Source organism: Suncus etruscus, chromosome 9 (genome assembly GCF_024139225.1).
Source record: "Suncus etruscus isolate mSunEtr1 chromosome 9, mSunEtr1.pri.cur, whole genome shotgun sequence".
Taxonomy (NCBI): Eukaryota; Metazoa; Chordata; class Mammalia; order Eulipotyphla; family Soricidae; genus Suncus; species Suncus etruscus.
This window is the reverse complement of record NC_064856.1, coordinates 63,330,568-63,356,484: the sequence shown is the minus strand read 5'-3', so window position 1 is coordinate 63,356,484 and position 25,917 is coordinate 63,330,568. Positions and strand designations below refer to the sequence as shown.

At 43.0% G+C, this 25,917-nt stretch overlaps 2 protein-coding genes across 4 annotated transcripts in view; one reads left to right on the top strand and one right to left on the bottom strand.

Moving 5' to 3' along the window:
• Positions 1–25,917, top strand: part of LOC126018963 (40S ribosomal protein S4, X isoform-like) — a 965,922-nt gene that overhangs the window by 446,566 nt on the left and 493,439 nt on the right. The gene's annotated exons all lie outside the window — the stretch shown is intronic.
• BMAL1 (basic helix-loop-helix ARNT like 1) overlaps positions 1–25,917 on the bottom strand; it is a 120,416-nt gene that overhangs the window by 32,106 nt on the left and 62,393 nt on the right. The window contains exons 3-8 of the mRNA XM_049781121.1: positions 8,286–8,415; positions 5,859–5,983; positions 5,091–5,237; positions 2,867–2,905; positions 2,553–2,594; positions 582–739 (exon numbers count right to left, since the gene is read on the bottom strand). Coding sequence (XP_049637078.1) covers positions 582–739; positions 2,553–2,594; positions 2,867–2,905; positions 5,091–5,230 — 379 coding nt within the window. The 5' untranslated portion in view covers positions 5,231–5,237; positions 5,859–5,983; positions 8,286–8,415. The remainder of the gene's footprint in view (positions 1–581; positions 740–2,552; positions 2,595–2,866; positions 2,906–5,090; positions 5,238–5,858; positions 5,984–8,285; positions 8,416–25,917) is intronic.

Sequence of the window (25,917 nt, the reverse complement as noted above, 5' to 3'; positions counted from 1 at the left end):
ATGGAAAATTCCAGCACAGGCATTTGTTGAAATGCCCAATGTTTCAAATTTCTCCTGTGATTTGGATAAGTCACTTCCACATTTCTGTCTCTGTTTTCTCACTCTCCTCATACTTAGAAAAGGAAAATATTGCCTCCCTCATGAAGAGTCGATCTAGCTTGGGAAAATTCCAGGAGGATGAAAATATCATCAGTATTCATTCCTGACAATAAAATGCAGCCAGAACTAGCAACTAGTGACTCACTCTTCATAGAAACCAAATTGAATTTTCCTTTTGAATGCTGAAGCTAATTTTTCTGTGTTACCGTGCATATCTCTGTTTCTGTGGGTTCCCACTGGATGGAAAGGGGTACAGACACACATCACAGCTGTAGCCCTCTGTGGATGGATGGTCAGCACACCATTGTACTCACATGAACTCAGTAATCACTTTACTGGGCATCATGTTTATTGCTGAAAATCATAGGCCTACTGAGGTTATACACTTGGAATAAATACTTTCCTTTATAACTCAGAACATCTAGAAAAGGGGTGGGAATAGTTGTGGGCGAGAGCATGAAGGAACAAGACCAAGAGCTTACCTCGTAGTGTTTTCATGTGCTGAACGGCCATCCTTAGCACGGTAAGTTTATCTAATTTCCGGGACATTGCGTTGCATGTGGGCACCAAAGAGGCCAATTCGTCAATGAAACTGTTCATTTTATCCCGGCGCCGCTTTTCAATCTGACTGTGAGCCTCCCTGAACAACAGGAAAGATGTTTTCTACAAACTGAGTCTCAAAGCATCAATGACAGGAATAAGTTATAGCTATTTTTAGTCTTTACCCAAGAAGGCAGATACATAATTTTCAGAATTTTCAGAAAAACTAGATTTTTCTGCTTCACTGGCCAAAGTAGGTGGCCTCAGTACCAGGTGAGGATTATATATTGTGTTGCTTCCCTCATTCCTAATATTAACAAGAAATACTACTCAGACTATGTTTTCTGGCTAATCTGAATGGTTTATTTCTCCTTATTTCTTTTCCTCTCAGCCTCTGTGCACTTGGAAGATAGGTATGGAAAGAAAAGAGATGGGAGGCAGGGGTCTATGAGGGCAGGGTTCCTCAGGCACCATCACCTGGTCTTGCAGTGAGCCACTGGGGTTTCTGAAGCACCTGCTGTGTGGCCCAAAAGAGGCTCCAAATGTTGCCAGACGTGGCTGAAGCAGGACCCCACCTAAATGGAACAGATGCTACACATGTACCCGAGTGGAGCACACTCTTCCCTCCCAGGAACTGGTGTTTACCAAGGCATCCTCTTCCTGCTGGATATGCACCCACTATTTGTGAGCACACCCCTTAAACATGATAAGTCATGATGGTGTGCATATAGGTGCTGCCACTATGTATGTAGCAACAGAACAATGGGATATTTTGCTCAAAGGGAAAATCAGATTCTGCAGCCCCTGATATGAGTCACAACACAGCCTTGGGTGGCTCTGACTCAAGGCAGAAGAGTGAGGAGGCCCATAGGAAAGGTGCACACAGTGCAGCAGAAGATAGGTGGGGCCTGTATTGGAGAAGCTATGTAAGGAAACAACACCCCACTGTACCCTCATGCCAGGACTTGCAAGCAATAATGCCTTTTTGACAGGCAAGGGACAGGATCCTGAATCTTAGTCTTGTTGGAAAGGCTCTCAAATCAGGAAGGAGTAATTTGCTGAATACTAAGCAGTGGATTATTTCTGCTGCCTCCAAAGTCCTTTTCAGGTTAAATATGCTTCAGTAGCAAAGAGTAGCAAACAGCAAAGCCTGGAGAGAATTTGGGTCCAAAGGCTGAAGCAAACCAAGGTACAATATCCCTCTGCTACTCCCCAAGTGTCTGACAGTGCCAAAGCATATTGGACAGGATGAGGTTGCATGTAAACAAGTAGAGCCATGGTCATCTATGGATAGATTGGGAGTATCAAGCTGACTATGCACTTTTTTGGCGGGTTGGAGGGAATGGTGCTCAGAAGGCCTGGGTTACCCTCCCATTGATTCTCAGCCAACAAGACCAGTAAGCTAATGCTAGGACCCAAAGATACAACACTTAGGGGGCCATGGGATGCATGCAAAATATGTGTAACCTTGCACTATCCACCCCAGGACCCATGCCTTGCCTTTTTGTTCTTTTTTTTTTTTTTTTTTAATTTTGGGGTCATACCTGGCAGTGTACAGAACTCAGGGCTCTACACTATACTCAAGGGTCACTCCTGGGGCCGGGAAGGTGGCGCTAGAGGTAACATGTTTGCCTTGCAAGCACTAGCATAGGACTGACCGCGGTTCAATCCCCTGGTGTCGCATATGGTCCCCCCAAGCCAGGGCCGATTTCTGAGCGCATAACCAGGACTAACCCCTGAGCATCAAACGGGTGTGGCTCAAAAACCACAAAAAAAAAAAAAAAAAAAAAAAAAAAAGGATCACTCCTGGGGAGCCCTGGGAATATATGTAGTACCAGGAACCAGGGATCAAACCTAGGTTAGCTGTGTGCAAGGCAAGCACTCTACCCAGTATAATATTATTGTCTCCATACCTTGCATTTTTTATTCTTCCTTGGTGCTCTGAGTAGTCTACCCTAGATGGGGGAAAGCAAAAGATTAAAATACATTCCCTGGAGATTAATGGTAAAGGTCTACATTTCTCCTTTTCCCGGCCTAATCCCTGGCATCTCCCTATGACACATAATGGCTCTCATCACATTAGAGGCTGAGAGAGACAATTGTGACACATATTTGATCAGATCTTCTTGCTTATTTCCAATGAAGCTGCACCAACTAATAGGATGTGTAATTATACACAGAAAATGGCTCTAAGGACACTGAGTTATAAATGAGAAGTTCCTGTTACCTTCCATGAGGGTCATCTTTGTCTGTGTCCATGCTTTCCCTGAAAAGAAGAGAACATGACTGTTCAGTGACAAAGACCCACAAAATAGCATATTGAGTACAGAGGTTCTCATTTATCCAGAAAGCAAATAAAAAGCTCAAGTAGTCAAAGCATTGATTAGGCATATTAATAAACACTAAGAACGCACACCTACTATAAATGCTGATGAATATCACAAGTTATATTATAGATTGTATGTTAATTATATATTGTACCAAATCTTGATAGTTTGAAATTTGAGGTGACACAGCCCTTAAAGAAACTCTGAGCTAATCAGAGTATCCAGATAACTGCACCTCATCCCTTTTAACTCCCTCCATTATTCTGGACAAATGAAATTTATTTATTTGCAGAACATATTCAGGATCAAATATATGTTGGTAAACATACATTTGGTGCTGTGGAGTGAAGTGAGGAAGGATAGTCAAAGAAGCAACAAGAAGTACTGAGCAGAGCCCTGGGGAATGTTGCAAAGATACTGCTACCCAAATGCTCTAAAGCTCAGCCAGGAAGGAAATGACTGGGCTGGAGGAGGTGGGGTGGCAGGCACAGAATCTGTTTAGCACAGAATCTCAAGGTCACCAAAGGGACCCAAATCCCAGGCAGCCTGCGTGTGATTCAGCATAAAATAAGCCAAGCTGCTTAGGACGAGGTATTCTAAACACATCTAAGTTCAGCTTGTTCTCTGCCCTCGCCCTGCCATCTAGGAGAGCAATGACTGTCATTTAGCTTTGCTCCTTGCTTAATCTGGGAAGAAAGAGGAATGAGGGTCATTCAAGCACTGTTTTCTCCAGGGTCAAGGGGACAGTTGCTCAGGAGCACTAAATCTCCTCATATGTTTTAAGAAACATTGCTCCCGGCCTGGGGTCCTTGTTCTCTTCAGAGACAGGCACTTTTTCTAACTGGTCCTAAATTTAAAGGAAATCATATGGGAAGATAAAAGCTCACTCTTCCTTTCTGTTAGGTGGGTATCTGCTCTCCTAGGCCTGGCTGAACTCCTTGGGAAAAGAGAAGTTTAGTAGAAAAGACCAGAAAAAGATCAGAATCAAAGGGCTCTGGGCAAAGGGTTGATGAACATTCAACTAGTATGGGTGCAACCAGGAGTCACACATAAGATTAGCAAACCAGGATCCCTAAAGGAAAACTGAAGGCCTGGGATAGGAAGAAGGTGGGAAATCCCAGTTCGAGGTGATAGAGATCTTAGAACACAGCTGTGGTTCTACCAGCCCTGGTTCAGACAGGCTGATCTGTCAAGGAAACTGTATTTTGAGATTGATAGATTATGGCAAGAGGAGAAAAACCCCTTTGCACCTCACACCCATTCCATCCCCTGGACAATTGCTCTCTTAATCATCTAGAATAACTTACATGTTAATTATAGAATCTCCTAATGGACATCTGACCTCCAGTCAATGTGCTCCCCAAATTCAACCTGTAAACTTCAGCAGAAAGGTCATCTGCTGTAGGAGGATACCTGCTTGGAGATGATCCCTCATTAACAAAGAAAATCTCTTAAGTGTACATTTGGGTAAGTTTCCACGCAGTTGCCTCAACAAACGAAAATGCGCCTTTGATTAGTCTAGACTGCCTGATTTCCATGGCATTTGTACAGATAGAGAGGAGTTGATTGTAAGTGTGAAAGTTTACTTACTCAAAAGAAAAGTCATCAAGTCTAAAAAAAAACAAAAATACTATTTAATATAACAGGCACTTGCTAATTTAAATAATGTTTCAAGACAATATCAATGTTACTATGCTATTTTCAGAGATGACCTTTTCTTATCACTCCACGGGCATTAATTAAGAATTCCTTGTCCTCAGAGAGAGGCTCTAGGTCAGTGCTCTCTTTGAAGTCTTTAAAATTAAAGGCTGAGCTGTCTGGCATAGGGAACAAAAGACAAAGGGGCTAATGCAGATGATTTAGGCTTTCAGAAAGTTCTTTTTCCTAGAGGTGGGGATGGCAGAGGGAAGTAAATGCCTCAGAAGGGCTGGAGGCTCCCACTGGTTTGTACTTCTACAGAGAGAGGAAAGAGCCAGCACTGTGGCTGCTAATGTGGATTCTTTCCTCCTCTTCCCTTTCCACCATGGCATCCCAATCTTCCAGGAGAAACCAGAGAAACTATGCTGCTTTCCAGGGAAATGACTTGCCATCAGGACAAAGGAAGAAGTGCCCTGGAGACCTTACTGGTAGTCAGTAGAGCTGCCCTTCCGTTTCCGGTTGCAATCCACGCTGCTGGTGCCAAGAGGGCTGGAGAGGAGGTCAGTGGTGCCCGGAGACATAAAATCACTGATAGTGGAAGAAATGTCCATCCTCTGGTCGGCCATTGGAGGTCTGGAATGGACACAAGGGAGAAGAAAGGCATCTGATTTCCATGTGCTTTTGAAGCACTTGGGCAAGATTGGGGAAGGAGGGAGAACTTGTTTACTGAGCCAGAAAAGGGACATGGCATAGCCCAAGACCTCACACTAACTTTAAGAGACCTCCAAAAAAAGTTAGGCACATACCACAACTTTTTTTGATGGACACATCAAGGGTGGTTTCTCTTAGGCTTGGTGCTGGAGCAAGGAAGAGCTAAATCAGGGAGGAAGGCTCCTCCCTCTAAAGGGACCAAGAGTACTGGCTTTTATTTTCTTATTAAAAAACTGGGCTGATAATTGTAGGATTTACTAGACATCTTTGTATGTCTGTGACGAATTGTATGAAAGTTATAGGAGAGGAGAAAACGTCCTTTCTCAGACTATCACTCTCATGAAGGAATCCGGAAAATGCACTCCCACCCTCACCCCACAGCACCCTTCCATGGTAAGTTTCCAGGAAATGAAGTTAGTCTTCTGCTGTCCTTTTGTCCCAGACTTCAGGCATGAAAAACCTTGTGTGTGAAACAAAGGTACTGCCAACAAACTTCTGCAGAAAAGAGAAAGCCAATTAAAAAACAATAAATGGATGCAGTACCTCACAAAGGTCTCCAACTCCAAGCCACACAGAGAGGGCTGTGGAATGCCCACAGTTGAGGACTGCTCTCCACACGATGTACACTGGGGTTGTCACTCCCTCTCTCTGGTGCCAAGTTTCCTCATCTGCAAAGCAATAAAATGTGAGTTTCTGGGTTCCCTCTACCTGGAAAGCTGGCAGGTGAGTGAGTTGGACTCTTCAGGTTTTGTAGGTACCAATTTTTACTTTCACAACCATTGTCAGAGTAGACATCTCTGTGTTTATACCTGCATGCATCTGAGCTATTCCCTTAGAATACTTTTCTAAGGGACATCTTCCAGGTAAAAGGGGAATATACTGCATATTTATCTCCCTAGAATCAGTTTTTGTCAATCTGAAGGTTAAAAACAAAACAAAACACTTCTTTTACGTTTTACGTTTTATGTTTCAATAGGGATCACACCAGCAGCGCTGTAGGAGGATAAAAAGCATGTGGTGCTGGTGATCAAATTCAGGGCCTTGTACACATGTGAGGCATGTGCTTCACTGCCTCCACTCTCTCTACTTGCACTTTTAAGTTATTGTGATATATCTCTGTTTACAGGCATTTCTAGGTTGCCCCTTACATATGTGACCACAATCTTCCACACTCAAATTCTCCCAGATAGCAAAAGCTTATCAGAGTAAAACATACTACCAGTATGTTCATTTGGTTCATATGTTCATTGGTTCATACGTTCCATTCATATGTTCAATGTTCAATCCTGTATCATCCACCTTCCCCTTCCTACTTGTTCACTTCCATTAGAAGGAAAACATTGCAACCTCACTCATTTTGTAGGAATAAAAAAATGTATTTCTGATACCAGTTCATTTTCTCTTTTATAAACCAACTCACATCTGGCTTGTGTCCCCACCATTCTAATCAGCAACTTCTGATGGATTCACAATGACCCAGTGACTAATTCGATGGTAAGACTCTTTCCGTGCGAAGTCTGATAGAGTTCACTCTCATCCTCTTTGTCTCTTGGCTTCAGATGATGGCCTTTTTATCAATGGCCAGCTACTGCACAATGGTCTCTTGAAATGAAACCCCCTCTTCTACTTCCCTACTGAATGAGCATAACAGATGTTCTCATACCTCCTCTGTTACTTATGACTCCTAAAAGACCAGTTTAGTATCATTGCTAGTATCTATGTGATGGCATCTATCAAATTTACATCTCCAACTTGATTTTGTTTGTTTGTTTGTTTTTGGAAAAACCAGCTTTTTTTTTTTAAACCAGCTGTTCTTAGGGCTTATTCCTGGCTATGCACTCAGGGATTACACTAGGTGAGATTTAGAGACAAGATGGGTTACCAGAGATCAAAAGCCAGTCTGCTACGAACAAGGTAAGTATACTACCTAATTTTAAATTTCTAAACCAACATTTCCCTGGCATATCCTTTTGAATTCAAAGCAGAGAGCTCAATGTGAACATCTTCAATTAACCTGCCTTGTTCTGTGTAGGTCAAACCTCTTCGTCCTACCCATGTCAGTATTTCTGATTGCTTTAGGCCTCAAACCTGGAATTCATTGTGGTCTCTTTTACAACTGTTATCTAATCAATTAGCAAATTCTAAGAGCTCAATATATGAAAAACAACAAACATTTAAAGACATTTCTTTTATCCCCCTACATTTTTCTGCTTAAATATCAGTCACAAAGAGAAGAATCTGAAATATATATATGGCCCCTTCAATATACCCTAAACATTCCCACCCTGATTAATTTTATAGTTCATGTCACAATGTGGACAACATCAATTTAATTTATGACAACTGTTTCACTAAATTATAAGCATAAGGACTAGAGAGATAGTTCAAGAGGTAAGGTACTTGCCATACCTGTCACCAGTATGTCACCTATGATCATGGTTCAAATCCCTGAAACACACACATACACTCACTCCTGAACCAGGTATAGCCCCTAAATATACTCTCTTTCTTTCTTTCTTTCTTTCTTTCCTTTTTTTCTTTCTTTCTCTCTCTCTCTTACACACACATACATTTTTTTATTTTTTGCTCTGATTTACTGCTTAAGTCTCAGAGTCTAGAACACTTCCAAAAAGTCTTCAGGGCCAGAAGAGATAGTTTAGTGGATAGGATCTTTCTGGCCATCCACTTTCGGTTTCTGGTACTCATGACAGTCCCCCAAGTCCCACCAGGAATAATCCCTAGTGCAGAGCCAAAAATAAGCCCTAAGCACTGCTGGGTATGGCTCCAAAACAAAAATTAAAGACAAGTCTTAGTGGAGGCTGAAAGTACCGTATAGAAATCCCCAGTTCCCATGCAGTGGGATGCAATTTCAGGGTGCCTAGAAAAAACTAAACTTCCTGAAGGAAGAATTACCATCTAAGCATCCCAGGAAAGTTGTCAAGAGGCTGGAGACTAGATCAGATCTATTACCTGTGGTTATAGTTCAAAGAACTCAGATCCGTCCTGAGAGGAGCTCAGAAGTCACCGGACTTCCTGGTTACCTCAAAGCGATTTTCATGTTTTGTAGTTTCCTTGCAGGTAGTCAACTTCTTCCAGAAACCTGTAAGACCACAGGAGAAGAAAATACAAGCCAGTTACTTTTGGGGTAATCAAACTAAAGAAATCTTGTCTCTGGAGGAGCTCACATCTGTCTCCTAATACCTGGGAGCACACAGGGCACCTCATAATCCAGCCTTCAGCTGCTGGTTAAGCTAAATTGCAGACACGTGAGAGAATCTGGCAGGAGTGGTTTTCTGTAGAAAACAAAGCCTAAATTACTAAACATAAATTCTTCACCACATCTTTAAGAAGACACATGGGATCTTAATTTCTCCAACTGGGTCAAGCAATAATAAATAGTAAATTTGTTGCTGAGTGTTAATTTTGCATCATCACATCTAGCAACTCATTTCAATCTGAAAACAATTCTTTGAGGTAGAAGTTAAAGTTTGAGGTAGAAGGTAGCAGTTGCTGCATTTATCATTTTATCAATGATGATGAGGAGGTACAGGGAGACAAGTGTGGAAATTAACTTCCAGCCTCCAATCAGAGTCTTGCAGGAAAGCCAAGCTCTCACCTAAAGTACAGTTCTCTCAACGGAAGTAGGTACAGCAAAGGTCAGGAGGAATAACTCATCTTTAGAAAGCAGTAAAATGCCCACTAGGCGATCCTTAAAACTGCCAGAAGTTGAGATGCCCCAAAAAAATGTCAAGATGGTAGAGCATTTGCCTTGCACACGGTCAACCCTGGACAGACTCTGGTTCGAACAAAGCCAAACAAGCAAACAAAAAATAAAATGCCAAGAGCCTCAAAACTGTAAATCAATTCTGAAAAGGTGCTCAAGTTCACAGGGAGCTACACTGCCATCTCTTACTGAAGGGCTGGAGCTTTCTCTCTGCCCTTTAGACTCTTGTGTGTGGGGAAGAAGTGGCAACTACAGAAGGAGAGGGCTGCGGCCATCCTCCCACTCTCCCTGCTCTGCCTGGAGATGGGAAGACTTAATATTTTTTCTTATTAATGTATTTAGTTTTGTAGGTTCTGGACATGCCCAGCAGATCATACCATGTTGGAGATTGAACACAAGCCTCCTACCTGCAAAGCTGCATTCAGCAGTTGAGCCACTTCTACAATCTTTTTTTTTTTTTTTTTTTTTTTTTTTGGTTTTTGGGTCACACCCGGCAGTGCTCAGGGGTTATTCCTGGCTCCAGACTCAGAAATTGCTCCTGGCAGGCACGGGGGACCATATGGGATGCCGGGATTCGAACCGATGACCTCCTGCATGAAAGGCAAACACCTTACCTCCATGCCATCTCTCCGGCCCCCACTTCTACAATCTTAAGACTTAAGATTCTAAACTGGCTTTCTTAAGCTTTCTGAAGCCAGAATGAAAGTGTTTCATAGTATGTTGGTCAATTTGTGCAGTTTTTGGATTAACTCTTTGTCTTGATCATCTTCAAATGAGTGTCAATAGATCTGATGCTACCTGCAAACATTGATTCCTCTTTTCAAGAGTTCTTTGCTCCAACAACCTCTGTCTGAACATGTGCCAGCAAGTAATGGGAATGTGACACTTCTAGTCCCTAAACTCAACTGACAGAGCAGAAACAATGTCTGTGCTGGCTCCACAGAAATGCCACTGGAAGGAGGTTTAGCACAATTCCATCTAAATCAAATCCCCCACACACCAGCCTCTCATCTTCCAAATTAACAACACAGGATTCATCCTGAGGGTGCTCCCCACTCACCCTTATCCCTCTGCACACACTTAGCTTGCTGGTGAGAGTTCAGTCACTTCTTTCCATTCCCTGGTCATTAGCCCTGGACACTGAATCATAGGGTGAACACTACTTGCCTTTCAAGGGTCCTCAGGTGTAAACTTTTTAGAGTGTTCAGCCCCCTTCCATGGAAAGGGGAAGCTCATGACAACCTAGGTCAGTGATGGTTAATCTTTTTGAGCCCGAGTACCCAAACTGCCGCACAATGCCCAGTCCTCCCAATCGCCAGTCCGGTCCTTTTGCCAGGTGAGCTGCAAAGCAGACACTGGCACACTCGCCTCCCGCCGTGCCGTATATCTTAATTGCGGACCCCTCCCCACGTGCCAGCTGCTAGATCTTCGTGTGCTACCGCTGGCACGCGTGCCATATGTTCGCCATCAAGGGCCTAGGTGCTTCCATCAGGAGCAAGCTCAGCACCTCTCTCTCTGTCCAGGCTGCTCCCCAGATCCACACTGTGACCAGATACCATGCCGCTTTGCACAACACACTATCATGGCTTCACTACTCTACCCAGCTAAAAGAGAGATAGCATGGAGGTAAAGCGTTTGCCTTTCATGCAGGAAGTCATCGGTTCGAATCCCGGCATCCCAGGAGCAATCCCGTGCCTGCCAGGAGCAATTTCTGAGCCTGGAGCCAGGAATAACCCCTGAGCACTGCCTGGTGTGACCCAAAAACCAAAAAAAAAAAAAAAAAAAAATGCCAGGCCTCCAACAGGGACATGATTCTTTTATTATGTTTTAATGCTTTATTCTAAAATAGCTTACCAGCATCTCAGCTTACAGGGAGATAGACTCTTTTACTAGGTAGAGTTTTATATAAAATATTAATTTTTACCAGAGATAGCAAAAATTGGGATTGCCTATTCTACTTGGGGGGAGGGGGAATAAAGTTCAACTGCCACAGCTTCAACTGCCACAGCTTCAGTTGGACTGGAATTCTTTTTTTTTTTTTTTTTTTTTTTGTGGGGGAAATCACACATGCAGTGCTCAGGGGCTACTCCTGGCTTTATGTTTAGAAATCTCGCCTCCAGCAGGCTCGGGGGACCATATGGGATGCCGGGATTTGAACCACTGTCCTTCTGCATGCAAGGCAAATGCCCTACCACTGTGCTATCTCTTTGGCCCCTGGACTGGAATTTTTAAATTCTCAGGAACAAGTGGCATTTTCTGTGCAGACACTGTTCTGCAGGCTTGGCTTGCTTAAGTAAATAGGGTGCTTTCCTTTCATGGGCTCTCAGGTGTGAGCTCTTTGGAGCATACCACTCTCTCCCCTGCTACCTACCACTGATTCTAGTTCAATTGGTCTGTACCTCTAGGAAGCAGAGCAATTTCAGTGTCCATCTCTCCCTCACCTCCCTGAAGTCTGGCTAGAGTCTAAGCTTTAAAGAAAACTCCATGGCTGAAGAGAGAGTATAGTGGGTAGGGGACTTGCCTTCATGTGGTCTATGCCCAGATAACCAACTGTGACACTTTATGAATTTTGGAAGATTCTTTTTTCTCTATGAAGATACTCTTAGGTAGTAATAACCAAAACCACAAAGAAGAAGTCTAGGCTGAGGACTTTCAGAGCCAAGAGCCATGAGCGGGGCTCATAGATACTATATTAACTGTGAGGATTGTGTTGGGGAGAGCTTGCCACATGATTGTAAGAGTCTGGTTTGTGATGGTAGAGTTGGGGCTACATGTATACTCATGTTTGAGCTAGAGATTTTCAAAAATGGGAGAAGGCTTGGTAGGAGGCCAGAGAAAGGCAAGAATAGTAAAGTAGACCTGGGAAGAACTTGGGGCACCCTCTGTCCCCTTGGGGCCTCCATCCAATGAAACAAAGTCATAGCACAGGCTATACCAGCAGAGATGGCTCTGGACAGCTGTTAAAGGCACTGGGCACCCAGGGAGATGGCAGGATGAATGTTCCCCAGAAGCCACATTCTCCACCAATTCCAAGAAAATGATGGTATCAGGCTTACCCATTGCAGTCCAGGCCTCCCTTCTTTGCCTGCTCTCTGCCCCAGTGTGCTAGAATTCAAACTAATGTCTGCCCTGTCTATAAGGAGAATCTGTTTGCTGCCAGGGTCAGCCCTAACCATGGTCACATTATGACCAACAAATATGAGCAGAAGGAATTGCACAACTTTCCCCACATGTCCCTGTCCATGCCTGGATGGAGGCACCCCCACATAGGGTCCCAGGTGGAAGAAATAAACCTTTGCTACTGGAAGCTTTCGAGATACTGAAATGGTTTCTTACTAAGTTAGACCATTTTTCTGTTTGCTTGGTATTTTCTTCTGCGAGTACTAAAAATCCAGAAACCCACAGTTGGATCTTACCCTTTCATTGTTCATGGATACAGGCAGGAAGTAGGAAATAAGGATAAGGGTCTTAGAGTAGCTGATCTGGAGGTGAGGGGAACAGGGACATGCTCATAAAACTAGTTTAATCTGCAGTAGAACTGATCTGTGGTCTGGGTTCATTGTTCCAATCTTTCAGGTCCCAACTAAGTGCTGAAACACAAAGCTCCCTTGCTGAATCAAGGGCCACAGAAGCAAATGGAAGCTGGGTCTGGCTTGCTGTTGATTCCTCTTTGTAATCGTATTACTGTCAGTCCTGTCTCCAGCCACCACCACCCCATCCACCTTATAAAGTCCTGCTTCCAACTCCTGTCCCCACATATAATACCCCAAAACAAGCACTCTTGGGGAGGGCAAAAATAGAAATTAGAGTAGAAGCAATCCTGGCTCAGGAAAGCCACAGAAATTGAGTCAACAAATTTTTCGGGCTTCCTGGAAACATTCAGACTATCAGTTCCAGGGCAGATCTCAATGAGAAGGAAGGTCTGATGAGAGGTTCTTTCTATGGCATAGGGGGATGAGCATTGTAAAAGGGCAAAGGGTTTCCCCCTTTCCAAAGAAAACTCCAAAGGAATCCTGCCATCTCTCACCCCATCCACAGTGTGACAGCTGCTTGAAGTTCTGTTAAGAACACTTTAAATTGGACCAGGGAGAAAGCTCAAAAGGAAAGAAGACTAGGCTTTCCATACAGTAACAGCAAGCTTGAGTCTGGCACTGAGTGTCATCAAAATGACCTCCCAGCCACCCACAAAGTAAGAGGAAACTATTCACCCAATAACCATCAGATAAGGGACTAATGTAGAAGATATACAAGGTACTGTCAGAACTTAACAATAATAAAACATCTAACCACATCAAAAAATAGGGAGAATAAATGAACAGACAATTCTTCAAAGAAGAATTACAAATAGCAAAAAATACATGAAAAAATGCTCCACATCACTAATCATCAGGGAGATACAAATCAAAACAACTATGATATACCATCTCACGCCACAGAGATTGGAGTACATCACAAAGAATAAGAACAAGCAGTGCTGGTGGGGATGTGGGGAGAAAGAACTCTTATTCACTGCTGGTGAATGCCATCTTGTTCAGCAGTTTTGGAAACCATTATGGAGATTCCTCAAAAAACTGGAAAACAAGCACCCATATGATCCAACAAGATCACTCCTAGGAACACAAAAACACAATACAAAAATGCCTTCTGCACACCTATATTCATTGAAGCACTATTTACAATAGCCAGAATCTGGAAACAACCCAGATGCCCAACAACAGATGAGTAGCTAAAGAAACTGTGGTACATATACACAATGGAATACTATGCAGCCATCAGAAGAGATGAGGTCATGAAATTTTCCTATACATGGATGGACATGGAATCTATTATGCTGAGTGAAATAAGTCAGAAGGAGAGACAGACACATCTATGGGTTTGAAGAAAAGTAAAAAGCATTATTGTAATAATACACAGAGACAATAGAGATGAGAGCTGGAAGGTCCGGTCCTTAACAAAGAGTGGTGAGTTCATTTGGAGAAATGACTACACTGACAACTACCATGACAATGGTAGTGAGTGAAAGAAATAGAATGCCTGTCTTGAATGCAGGCATGGGTGGAGAAGGAAGGAAAAGATGGAGGACATTGGTGGTGGGAATGCTGCACTTGTGAAGAGGGATGTTCTTTTTTATTTATATAACTAAAACCCAACTACAAGCATGTTTGTAATCATGGTTCTTAAATAAAGATATAAAAAAAAAAAGAAAAGGCAAGACACCAATGTCCATTGGTAGTGGGAAAATTGCACTGGTGAAGGGTGTGTGTGTGCATTTTATGGTTAAAATCCAACTACAAACATGTTTGTATCCATGGTGCTTAAATGAAGAAATTATTATTAAAAAATATAAAGATAAATATAAAACTATAGAAGGTTACATGATGAACCCAAAAGAGATAAGTGCATGCCTTCACTCCTGAAACTGATGACTATGACCTCCTACAGCTGAAGAGAGAGAATTATACCTTTAAAAATAGATTCACTCGTGGACCCTAAAAGGATCATCCAGAGAATCCTCAACCCAAACCCAAATATCCATACAGGAGGCAGAAACAAAACAGAGTTTACCATGCATGAAACAGATGAAGCATTGTGAGCATAGAGTCAAAGACTAGAAGGAGGGGACAAGTCAAGGAATTATGCAGAAGCTTGAAGATGAAAAACATATTTTCTCTAAACTCTCAACCCCACTGTTCCCTTTAGTTCAAACTCTAGGATCAAAAGACAGGGTATAATATATAATATATATAATAATATATAATATGGATGTGTCTTTCTATGAGCTGATTTCTGGAGCCATCACAGCAGATTTCCAGCAGGTGGCAGCGAAGTATCTTAAGGAAGACATTTTTTTTTCCCCTAGCCCAGAGGATGTAAGGTACAGAAGCAGAAGATTAGTTTATCCGTAAAGGTGTGTATGCATGCAAGTGTATGAGAGGAAGGGAAGGCTAATAAAAGGAGAAAGAATGTATCTAGCAAAAGTACCCCATAGGGGCCAGAGTGATTGCACAGTGGTAGGGCGTTTGCCTCGCATGCTGCCAACACAGGATGGTCCCCCGTTCGAATCCAGACATCCCATATGATCCCCCAAGCCTGCCGGGAGTGATTTCTGAGCACAGAGCCAGGAGTAACCCTGAGCGCGGCTGGGTGTGACCCAGAAACCATGAGTGAATGGTATGAAGAACATCTCATTTCTTTGTCAACTCACTAAAGCAAAGGAAGAAGAACAAGCTACATCCCCAGAGGCCTTCCTGAGAGGACTTGTGGTCCTAGATGGGAACACAGAGAACCACTGATGAAACCAGTGTGGGAAGAAGTCTGAGCCCCGGTAAGCAGGATGTGGAGGCAAAGCAGAGGACTGTCATAACTAGAGCAAGGGCAGATTACCCCTTTGAGGGATTTGATTATAAAGAAAGATAGGGGCAGTGGTGCAAGTGGTAAGGTGTCTGCCTTGCCTACGCCAACCTAGGACAGACCGAGGTTTGATCCTTCAGTGTCCCAGATGGTCCCTCAAGCCAGGAGCGATTTCTGAGTGCATATCCAGGAGTAGCCCATGAGCATCACCAGGTGTGGCCCATAAACCAAAATTAATAAAAAGATTGGGCCAGAAAGACTATACAGTGCATAGGGGATTTGCCTTGCACACAGCCAACCTGGGTTCAATCCTGGCATCCCATATTGTCCTCTGGATACCACTAGGAGTGAGCACCTGAGCACAGAGCCAAGAGCCACTACTGAGTGTCCAACATCCAAAAGAAAAAGAAAAAAAACAACAGAATGACCTAGGCCTCAGGAACAACAAACTCCCTTAAATAGCCATGAACTACCTGTAAAGAGCTGTCATTAAGTGCTTTCAAATAGTTCAGAGCTATTCCCAGCAATGCTGGGTGACATGTGATACCAGCAATAGATACCAGGGATTGAACTATGGCTCCTGTGCACAAAGCATGTACTCTAGTCCTTGATCCATCTCTTTCAGCCCTTAATGCATTTAATATGCAACCCTTTATGGCCCAGGGGATAAGAGCATACACTCTACTGATAGACGGTGGCCAGGTTTCAAATTCTAACTCTATTATGTGTTAATGCCTGGTGCAGATCTCTGCCCAGCTTGGGGAAAAATATTTATTCTCCTTTTGTGAGAGCTAAAGCCCTCAAGACTATGAGATACAACTTATTAGCACTATCTACTTTAAAGTATGGTAGATACAGGAGATGGATAAAGAGATCAGAATGGTGCTAGTACATAATAAATCCTTCCCTCTAAGCATGATGCATTAACTTTTCATTTAGAGCAGCCACGGCTGCTCTAATAAGATGTTTGATGTGAATGCTCCCATTTTGCAGATCAGTAAACAATTTTCAAAGCTGGTGAATTTGCATTAAAGTGTATTTAAATTCCTGACAGCTCGAACTGCAGTCCATACGCTTTCCACTATCTGGCAATGCCTTCACATTAAATAGAAAATGGACACATACCAAAGTATGCAGGGATTTGAAAAGTCTTCAAAAGATCCCAAAGGCCTGCTCTTGGGATTCCATGGCATTAATGAAAAATAAGGAAGGAGTCCTGTGTTAATCCCAGGTTTCAGCGGGGATATTAGGAGTAGTGAAGCATGGAGAATAAAGGTCCAGGCCAGTGGAATCTCCAAGTCCCCTGTGAATTTGTCCACATGGCTCCATTCATCAGCATGTAATAGATAAAGACCCATGAGGTATGAGGAAGAACCTTGTTCACAAATCATTCAGGATTACGCCTTGCACACCCAGGCAGTAGAGGCCCAAGAACCAGAACTATGATAACCTGAGAAATTTATGTCACTAATTTATACCCCTCCCAGATTCCCAGAAGATCTTGAGAAAAGGAATACTGGATCCCACACTAACCCAACAGGAGGGTACTCAAGTCATTTTCGTGTAATGAGGAGTCTTCAAAAGGTGCTAAGAATTTTACCGTGAGTGCTGAGGTGCACTTTACACCAGCACTTATCAGTGCTTTGATTTTTACCACATTTTCTAGCATGTGGTGATATTATTCCATGGTGGCTGATCAATCATGGGTTATATGTGATTTCCACAAATTCACTATATGCCTGCTCTATGTCTGTTGTTAACCTCTTAACAGAAGTACCCTCCCCAGTCTCTGCTGACTGCCTTGTCAGTGTGTGGTATGGTTCACTGCTTTCCCCTGAAACAGCCCCTTTCAAATTTGAGGGCCCTATCCCACTTTCTCACAGCAGAGTCAAGCAACTTCCTCTGCCCAGTGTAAGACCCCTCATTCCTTGGCCACTATATCTCACAATGACCAAAAGCACTCAGCCTATCTCTTAGGCTCTGCTCCAAATTTTTTTTCTCAGCCTAGACTGGGCCTACCTGGTATCACCTGGAGATAAGGGACCTTAAAGCTACCATGGGTACTCACAGGGGCTTCCTCTTCACTACCCAAGTTCTAGCCCTGATCTCAGAACCCCAGTACCTAGCATGTCAGCCTAGGGTTGAGGAGCTGTCGTATTTGGGCTGAAGGTGCTTGACCTCCACCACTTTGACTGGGAGGCAGCCTCTCCTACCATGGGCAAAGCTGCCTCCTAATCCTCCAAATGCCCCTACAGTCAACAATGGTCTACAGGTGACCATCTCTCTCCAGTACCAAAAAGAATCAGAAAACAAGTCAGCATATTAGCTGAGCTTCTGTTTTCCTTTCAGTTTTCAAGGGCTGTAGAGCAAGAAATGAGAGAGGCTGGGCCTTAAACTCTTGGGGGAAGGACACTCTTGGCACCAAGAAACTTACTGCCTGAAGTTGAAGAAAGTTCTGGAAAACATCTGCATCTTGTTCTAAAGGAAACAAAAGGATGCACTACTGTTATTTGATGGCAGAGGGAAATGGATGGTGTGAGGGAGAGCAAAGACAATGTTGGAGCAGACTCAGAGGTTTATGACTTTCTGCCTTAGAATGCAGGTGGGAAATGGGAGCAGGGCAGTGGGGGGACCTGAGTAGAGTGAAGCCTCATTAGAGAAGGATGTGCCATCTGAGAATGTGAGGAAGTTGGCAGGAGGTTGGAAAGGGGAGAATTGGCAAAACTATAGGAGGTAGTGACTTTCACCTTTCACTATGGAGCTGGACCTTACTGGCCAAGGGAAAGCTAGGACATTCACTTGATCAAAAGACCAGATGAAGGCAACTGTTAGGGAATAATGGACCACAGGGAGGGAGAACAGGGGTGACAGTATAGGGCTTCTGGAGCCATATTGCCTGGTTCAGACCCTAGCTCTCACACTAAATAGCCATTGGGGGTGGTAGAGAAAGGAAGTACAAGCTCAAAGCAGGAAAAGCACCCAAGTACTTATAGGACAACTAGGGCTCCTGAAATGTTAAGACATATTTGGGGCAAAGGTGCTCAGCAGGTAGTAGGAAGGGACAAGGTTCATGCCTAAGGCAGCCAAATCAGCCTGGGAACCTGAAGGCCAAGAGAACTCAGGAATGATGGGTACAGATGAGGTGGAGGCCAAGAGAACTGAGGGCCAGAAGGAAGTTGCTTGGACTCCTTGTAGCCCAGTAAGTGAAAGCTTAAAAGGCTTAGAGTACAATGAGTCCAAAAAGTCCTATAGCCATTCATCCAACATAGCTCTCTGAATGCCCACATATGCAAGTTAAGTTCTGAGAGAATAGATGGGGTGGACGGAGTAAGTTTCCACCACAAATTGCATGTGGCCGCCAATTTCAATGTGGGACAATTTTGTAATAATGGAGACACTGTGAGTGTGCTGGCCCACGATTATTCATTAATCTTTCAGAAAATATTTGCCAAAGCATCTGACTGCCAGGACCTGTTTTCCACAGTGAAGTCGGGAGGAGCAGGGCAGAAAGAGCCCAGTCTAACTCTGGGAGCCTCTGATGTGGAGGAAAGCAAAGAAAAGAAACAAAGATATGGAATGATGGACAATGCTGGGGGAAAATGTTAGAGACCAGGTAGGGGAGTACTAGAAGGAAGGAGTACTATGAAGGGGAGTACTATGAAGGAAGCCAAAATAGATGAGGCAAGGGATCAAGAAAGGAACATTCTGGGTCAAAAAGAGCTAGGGCAAAGGGCTATGGTGGAGATGGGTGGGAGACACTGGGCAAGCCCAAGTAAAATTGCTGGTCTGAGTAAAATGAGAAGAATGCATACCTCTTGGGTTTAGGGGGAGACTGGGGTGCATATGCCTGTCAGTGAGTGTGGGGAGTTTAAAGGTAGAAAGGGCAGACAGTAAGGCCCTTGATAGTCTTCAGAGAAGATGCTGTGGGCTGGGCTGGTCTGAGGATGGGAGCTTGGCTGGGTTAGACAGGTAAGGAAAAAGGAGCAAGAAATGGGGGCTGATGGTCATAGCAGGTGCTGAGAAGTGATGAGTTCCTGGTGTGCCTTGAAGGCAGTCAGCAGGATCTCTGGTTCTTTTTTTTATGTGAGGGGTGATGTCTTTTTTGTGAACTAACTGCATGGGGGGCATGGGGTCACATGGGGATAGAAATCTGACATGAGCCCTGTCTGCAGGGAGGTGTGTCCTGTGTGACACCCAGAGGAAGAGGTGCTTTTCGTCAGAATCCCCACAGGGCAGGAGTCAGAAGTCTAGTCTGGAACATGATAAGAGATGCAGGAGCTGTCAAAGCTGGGTCCCGCCTGCCCTGCAGTAGTCTGGCTCTCAGCCCACCACCCCAGAGCAGGGACTATTTGCTCTCTACTGAACATTGCCCAGATTGAGGACAGTGCTAGTCCTTACAGAGTTCACTTGATCCTCATAGTGACCTTTCAGGAGGATACTGAGATCATGAGGATGACAAGGAGGGCCAGAGAGGTGCAGTAAATTATTGCCCAGGATCACAGTCTGGAGGTGAAAATGGAGTGAGATACACACTGCTGTATCCAACTCCAGAACCAGGACTCCCTCCACACAGGCGGTATTGCTACAGTGACTCAGCAAAGGAAAAAAAGGAACAGCTAGGTCCCAAGTAGGGGAAAGAGGGCAGGGATGCTTGTGCCCATTCTCTCTCCAGCAGGGTAAGAAGTGAAAAAGCAATCAGAATCCATTCTCAAGGACACAAACAAGTAGCATGTGGGGCAATGGAGGCTGTTTATCTGGTTAACTGAAGGCTCACCAGGCGACCCCTTCTGAAGACTGGAGCTTTCCAGAGGATTGGAAGTCTTTCTCAAATACCCTTTGCTACAGGATCCCTGACAAGCAATTTCAGGAGGAGAATCGGATCTTGTGAGAACTCTCCAGCCTCCCACATACACTGCTGAGCCAAGCTGTGGGCATCAGACTACTCTAACCCCAGGAGATAAACCTGCAAATGCCACGTTTGGGGTTTTTGTCTGTTTTTAGCTGTAGAGCAAGGTAAATACCGTACCTGCTATACTATCACTCTAGTCCCTGTAAGTGATTCCTTTAACTGAAACAGAATGAGTTTGCTTTATTTCACCTCTCTACTTCTTATACAAGGTATTAAAAACAAAAGTATTTCAGTGATTTCCCTTTGGTTTGGTTATACGTTTGATTAAAATCTTTGCTTATACTGAATGCATATTACCTGTTTAAATACATGAATGAAGAGCTTAAATTCTCCTTTCTTGAGAAAACATTCAGAGCAAGAATCCTAATAAAACCCAAAAAGATCAAACTGGATCAATTGGAACACCAGAATCACCCTCCCTCCATGGTTTTTCATGATGTGTAGTCAGGGCTGTTTGGTTCAGTTCACAAACTGAAGTAGCTAACGCTCAGAGAGGTTGGGAAGATAGAATTCAAATCCAGGGTGGTCAGCCTCCAAATATCTGTGACAGGTGAAGGATTAAAAAAATTAAACAATACCATCAATACATTTTCAAAAGGCTACTAAAAAAAATGGAACTGGAAGCTGAGGTATGGTCAGATAGAGCCAACTGCCTTACATATGAGGTCCCAGGTTTAATCCCAAAAATAGTCACCTCCTACACAACCCTCTAGAGCACCACTAGGTGTGGCTAAAAAAAAAATAAAATAAAACAAATAGGTAATTCATAAAATATACATAATTCCTTCTGTATAAGCAGAAGCAACAAAAACTTGGAAAAGAGCAGAAAGCCTGGCTGGTTTACCATGAAGATCTACACTTGCACACTACACATTATATCTATACAGATGGAAGAGTTGAAAAACAAGAAGAAGGCAAAGAGGAAAAAATATAATGAAACTATGTTTCATATGTAGTAAGAAGATGTATCCTCAAAACAGGGCAAAGGAAACATCAAAAGACCTCATTTGATTAACCAAAAATATGTGCGCAGTTAAAAATTCTGGCTCATGTTTATCTCAAGTCTGTCCTAAGGTTTCTTCAGCTAATCTGTAAGCACACACATGTGCACTACACCCATATACACACACCGCATACACAAGTCCTCCTAGACAATATCAACACAAATATTTTAACATCATTTTTGCTGTCTTGAAATTTGTACATAATGTACTTGCCATCACTTGTAATGACAGAGCAAAGCAATAGCCTAATGATAAGACCAAGAAGAAAGAAAATAATATTAAAATATGTGTGTAATGACTAAACACTAGAATAAGTAAGAAAAGTTATGACAGTTATACCAATTGATAACAACTGGGTACATCACACACAATCAGGTTCTTTTGCTCCTAGAAAATCCAATACATACTGAAAATAAATGCAAAATTTTCGGTATTTATATGTAAAATGCAGTCAGATCCTAGGCTCAAATCATTATAAACAAGTTTCACCCACATAGATGTACCTAAATTTTAAGAATTTGAGTAGGATGTTGTACAATCCTTAGTTCTCTGTGTATTAATCTAGCATTCCTGCTGCCCACTAATCAAACCCTATTTCCATCATTCTGACAGCTAAATTGCCCACAAGGTCCCAAGATATCCAAGAGGGGGCGCTGTGTACCTATGCAGAACCATTATTATGGTCCACTCATACAGAGGCAGAAAAGGTTATTTACCTGAAACCACACTGAAAATTTTAAGCAGTTAGAATTCTAAGGTAGGCAAAATGGAAATGATTCTTCTTTGTGTCAATTCATAGACAGTACCAAAGTGCCATTTGTTGTATCCATAAAGGATCACAACTAAATTGCATAAGGGTTAGTTTTCAGATAAAAAATTTTGTAGGTACAGGGGCTGGAGAGATAGCACAGTGGCGTTTGCCTTGCAAGCAGCCGATCCAGGACCTAAGGTGCTTGGTTTGAATCCCGGCATCCCATATGGTTCCCCGTGCCTGCAAGGAGCTATTTCTGAGCAGATAGCCAGGAGTAACCCCTGAGCACTGCCTGGTGTGGCCTAAAAACCAAAAAAAAAAAAAAAATATATATATATATATATATATTTTTTTTTTTTTTGCAGGTACAGCACAGAATGATCTCTCTCAGATGCAGAATATAAAGAAATAATAGTGGATTAATGAATACACAAAGACAATGGAAACAAATTATATGAAAACTGATATTCAGTAGGAAACATGCCACTTGAGAGGTTGGGATATGGTAGAAGGAAGCCTTCAACCAGGAGGAAAAGGTGGTACTTTCTGAAAGGTAAAAATGTTAGGTCAAACCCTCTCAATACTGCAAACTGCAGTGCAAATACTTCTTAAAAAAAAAAGGCGACCCTTGTTGAAGGTGGGTGGGAGGCAAATGGCAATGAGCAGATCATTTGTGAGGGTAATTGTCCAATAGTGAGGGAACTGGACACTGGTGAAGGGATGGTATAGAAACACTGTATGCCTGCAATCTAATCATGAATAACTATAATTTCATGGTGAGTAAAAAATAGAAAGATAACAGGTACATAAGGGAATAATAATACCTAATCTATAGCTAAGACACTGTTAAGAACACATTTTTGATAAAGATGATAAAAACTGTATTTTGTTCAATGCCCCACTCATTTTTTTTAACCATTTCATCTTGTTTCCCTTGCAGGTTTCTGGGTTCAATCTCCTCAGAGTTTAGCTCCCTCACTTTGCTGCTTCATCTTTAGGAAATAGTAATTGGGACGCATATTATCTGATTTAAAAAAAAAGGGGGGGGGGCCGGAGAGATAGCATAGCGGCGCTTGCCTTGCAAGCAGCCAATCCAGGACCAAAGGTGGTTGGTTCGAATCCCGGTGTCCCATATGGTCCCCCGTGCCTGCCAGGAGCTATTTCTGAGCAGACAGCCAGGAGTAACCCCTGAGCATTGCCGGGTGTGGCCCAAAAAAAAACAAAAAAAAAAAGGGCGGGGGGGATAACTAACAAAGATGCTTCAGTTCCAGTTTCTCAAGCTTCTGGCTCAGTCAGTATATGGACAATGACTAGACAGAAAAGAAGCCCTGGATCACCTTCCCCTGAATTCCTGGGAGAGCCTGGCCCAAGCTGCCCAGGGTCAAAGAACACTGCAGTGATGCAGACCAAGTCCTTGAAGTCCCTTTGCTCCATAGTCCTACATTATACCCAAAAAGGAGGCAGGCAGCTGAAGGCTCAGGCACATGCAATACAAGTAGCAAGGCTGGATGTAAACCAAAATTCCTAAAGGGAGGAATACTCTTGTTATCAACCATACAATTTCCTGGCATATCTGCTGCTACCAGCTAACCCTCAAAATGGTCCCTTAAAAGGAGTTATTCAGTGACAATTACGGCCACTACTAGAGGGAAAGGGGAGATGTGGAAGGCCATGAGAAGAATCACTTTGATTACTTTGGTGGCAGGTTGGTACTGAAATCTTGGTGGTGGGGGGTTGTGTATTCATGTGGCAGTGTGAAGTTAAACCTGAGATTCTATAATTTAAACATTTAAACCAATAATAAATCTCTTGTTATTAAGAAAAAGTAAGTACTCTTTCCATCCCACAGCAGAAATCAAGATCACTGTGACTTGCACTTAGTTCACAGCTGGCAAGGGGCAAAGCCAAACAAATGCCCACATCAGGTAGGCCCTATACCTTCAAATATACCTTCCTAACATATTTCAGAAAAAATTAATATTTGGCAACCCAGCTTTGGAGGGTAAGTGGCACCACTTCCTCCACCTACCATGACCTCCGGAGCTGTTCTAAGACTCAATGTTGGACTTAGTATTTGAAGAGGCCCAGTCCACTATTTCTTTAGGCTCTTCCCCTCAATTTGTTGTCCACAAAAACCTTAAGAAAGTAAATTTTGGGGGTATTGTTTTGTTTGGGGCCATATTCAACTGTGCTCAGGACTTATTCCTGGCTCTGCACTCAGGGATCATTCTTGGAGATTCTTGGGAGACCTTGTAGGCTGCTGTGGATCAAACCCAGGTCAACTGTGTTCAAGGCATGTGCCTTACCCACTCACCATACTAACATTCCAACCCTTGAGTAAGCATTTTAAACAAGCAATCTACTGTGTTAAACCTAGTATTCAGGGAAATAAAACATATATAGCCCATCTTGTCACCCTGATCTCAAAAACCCCTGCAGGTTTCGGCAGAACTCAGAAAACTCCATTTGTTAGTAACAGGACAAAGGCCTCTGCCCTGCAGTCTGTTCTGTCCAAAAACTATGTGGAAGTTTCATATAAATGGTTCAAATCAGGTTCTAGTCAAATGATTTCTTGCAAAATAAGTCAAAGGAGGGACATCCAAGTCTACTGCACACATGCTTACTCTTAGGTATTATAGTCCCAGCGCTAAGAGTAGGGCTCTGAAACTAGGCTATCTGAGTTCAATTCTCTACTGCAACTGATTGTAGGACTTAACACATGGCTCTAAACAAGATCTGACCTCTGTTCTTTAGTTTCCTCTGCATACTGAGAGTTCCAATGTCCTATTGGAGGATATGAGTAGATAATAAAATAACATAAGAAACAGAATAGTTTCTGGCACATGGTAAGCATTCAATGAACGTAAACTACCATTAATACTAACACTGACCATAATGTCCTTTAAAGAAATGGTGGAAAGCATTGGGGAATATGAGCCCTGGAAAGAGAGATAAGGGGGTCAAAGAAGGGAAAAGGAAGGGAGTACATGAGCACTACTTTCAAACTTTTAAAGTGGAATCATGCCACACCTACCACCCTTTGTTCTAAATTGCTACAAAGGGCAGAACCAGGATGGAGGAAGCAATGCCAAGAGACATAGATGGATTAGAATTAAAAATTTTCTCATAGGCAGACATGTCCATAAAGGGAGATGGACAGGATGCCTGGTGTGTGGGTGCCTAAGTGGGGCCAGGAGCATACTAGCACCATGGGACTTTCCTACATAAGCCAGTGGCCAGAGGAAGTGATCCCTGATGCCCTTCCCACTGGACCATTCTATCTGATAAAGAGCAAATAAATGCTGATAGCCAGGGTGTGGCTGATCAGCCTGAAGTCAGGAGGCTGGACTTTGGACCAGGCCTCAGATATAGTATATAAAACATTCAGGACTTCAATAACTTAATGCTCTCAGAACATAATATCCCTTGGTAGTGATAACCAAGGTTCAGTGAATAAAGTGTTTCTTGGACATCCTCTGGGTTCCTGACAAAGGAATTTTAGAAAAAGTGTGACATGGTAGTGGCAACAACTACCAACATTTTTTTCCTTCAAGAATTGTTATTTTGAGGCACACATAAAGATCAGAAGAACTAATACATGGACGAAGACTGGAGGCCATTCCAAGTCACAGGCAATCTCTCAGACATTTTTATCTGGTCTCCTGAGCTGAGCCACATACACAGAGAAAGATGCTAAAACAAAGTTAAGAGGACAGGAAATAAGAGAAAGTGGAGTATTTACTCTAAAAATTGACTAAAGGTGAAAGACCCAGAGATATTCCATGAATATCATTACTTTCAAGGCCGGAGTGGTGGCACAGTGTAGGGCGTTTGCCTTGCACACGGCTGACCTAGGACGGACT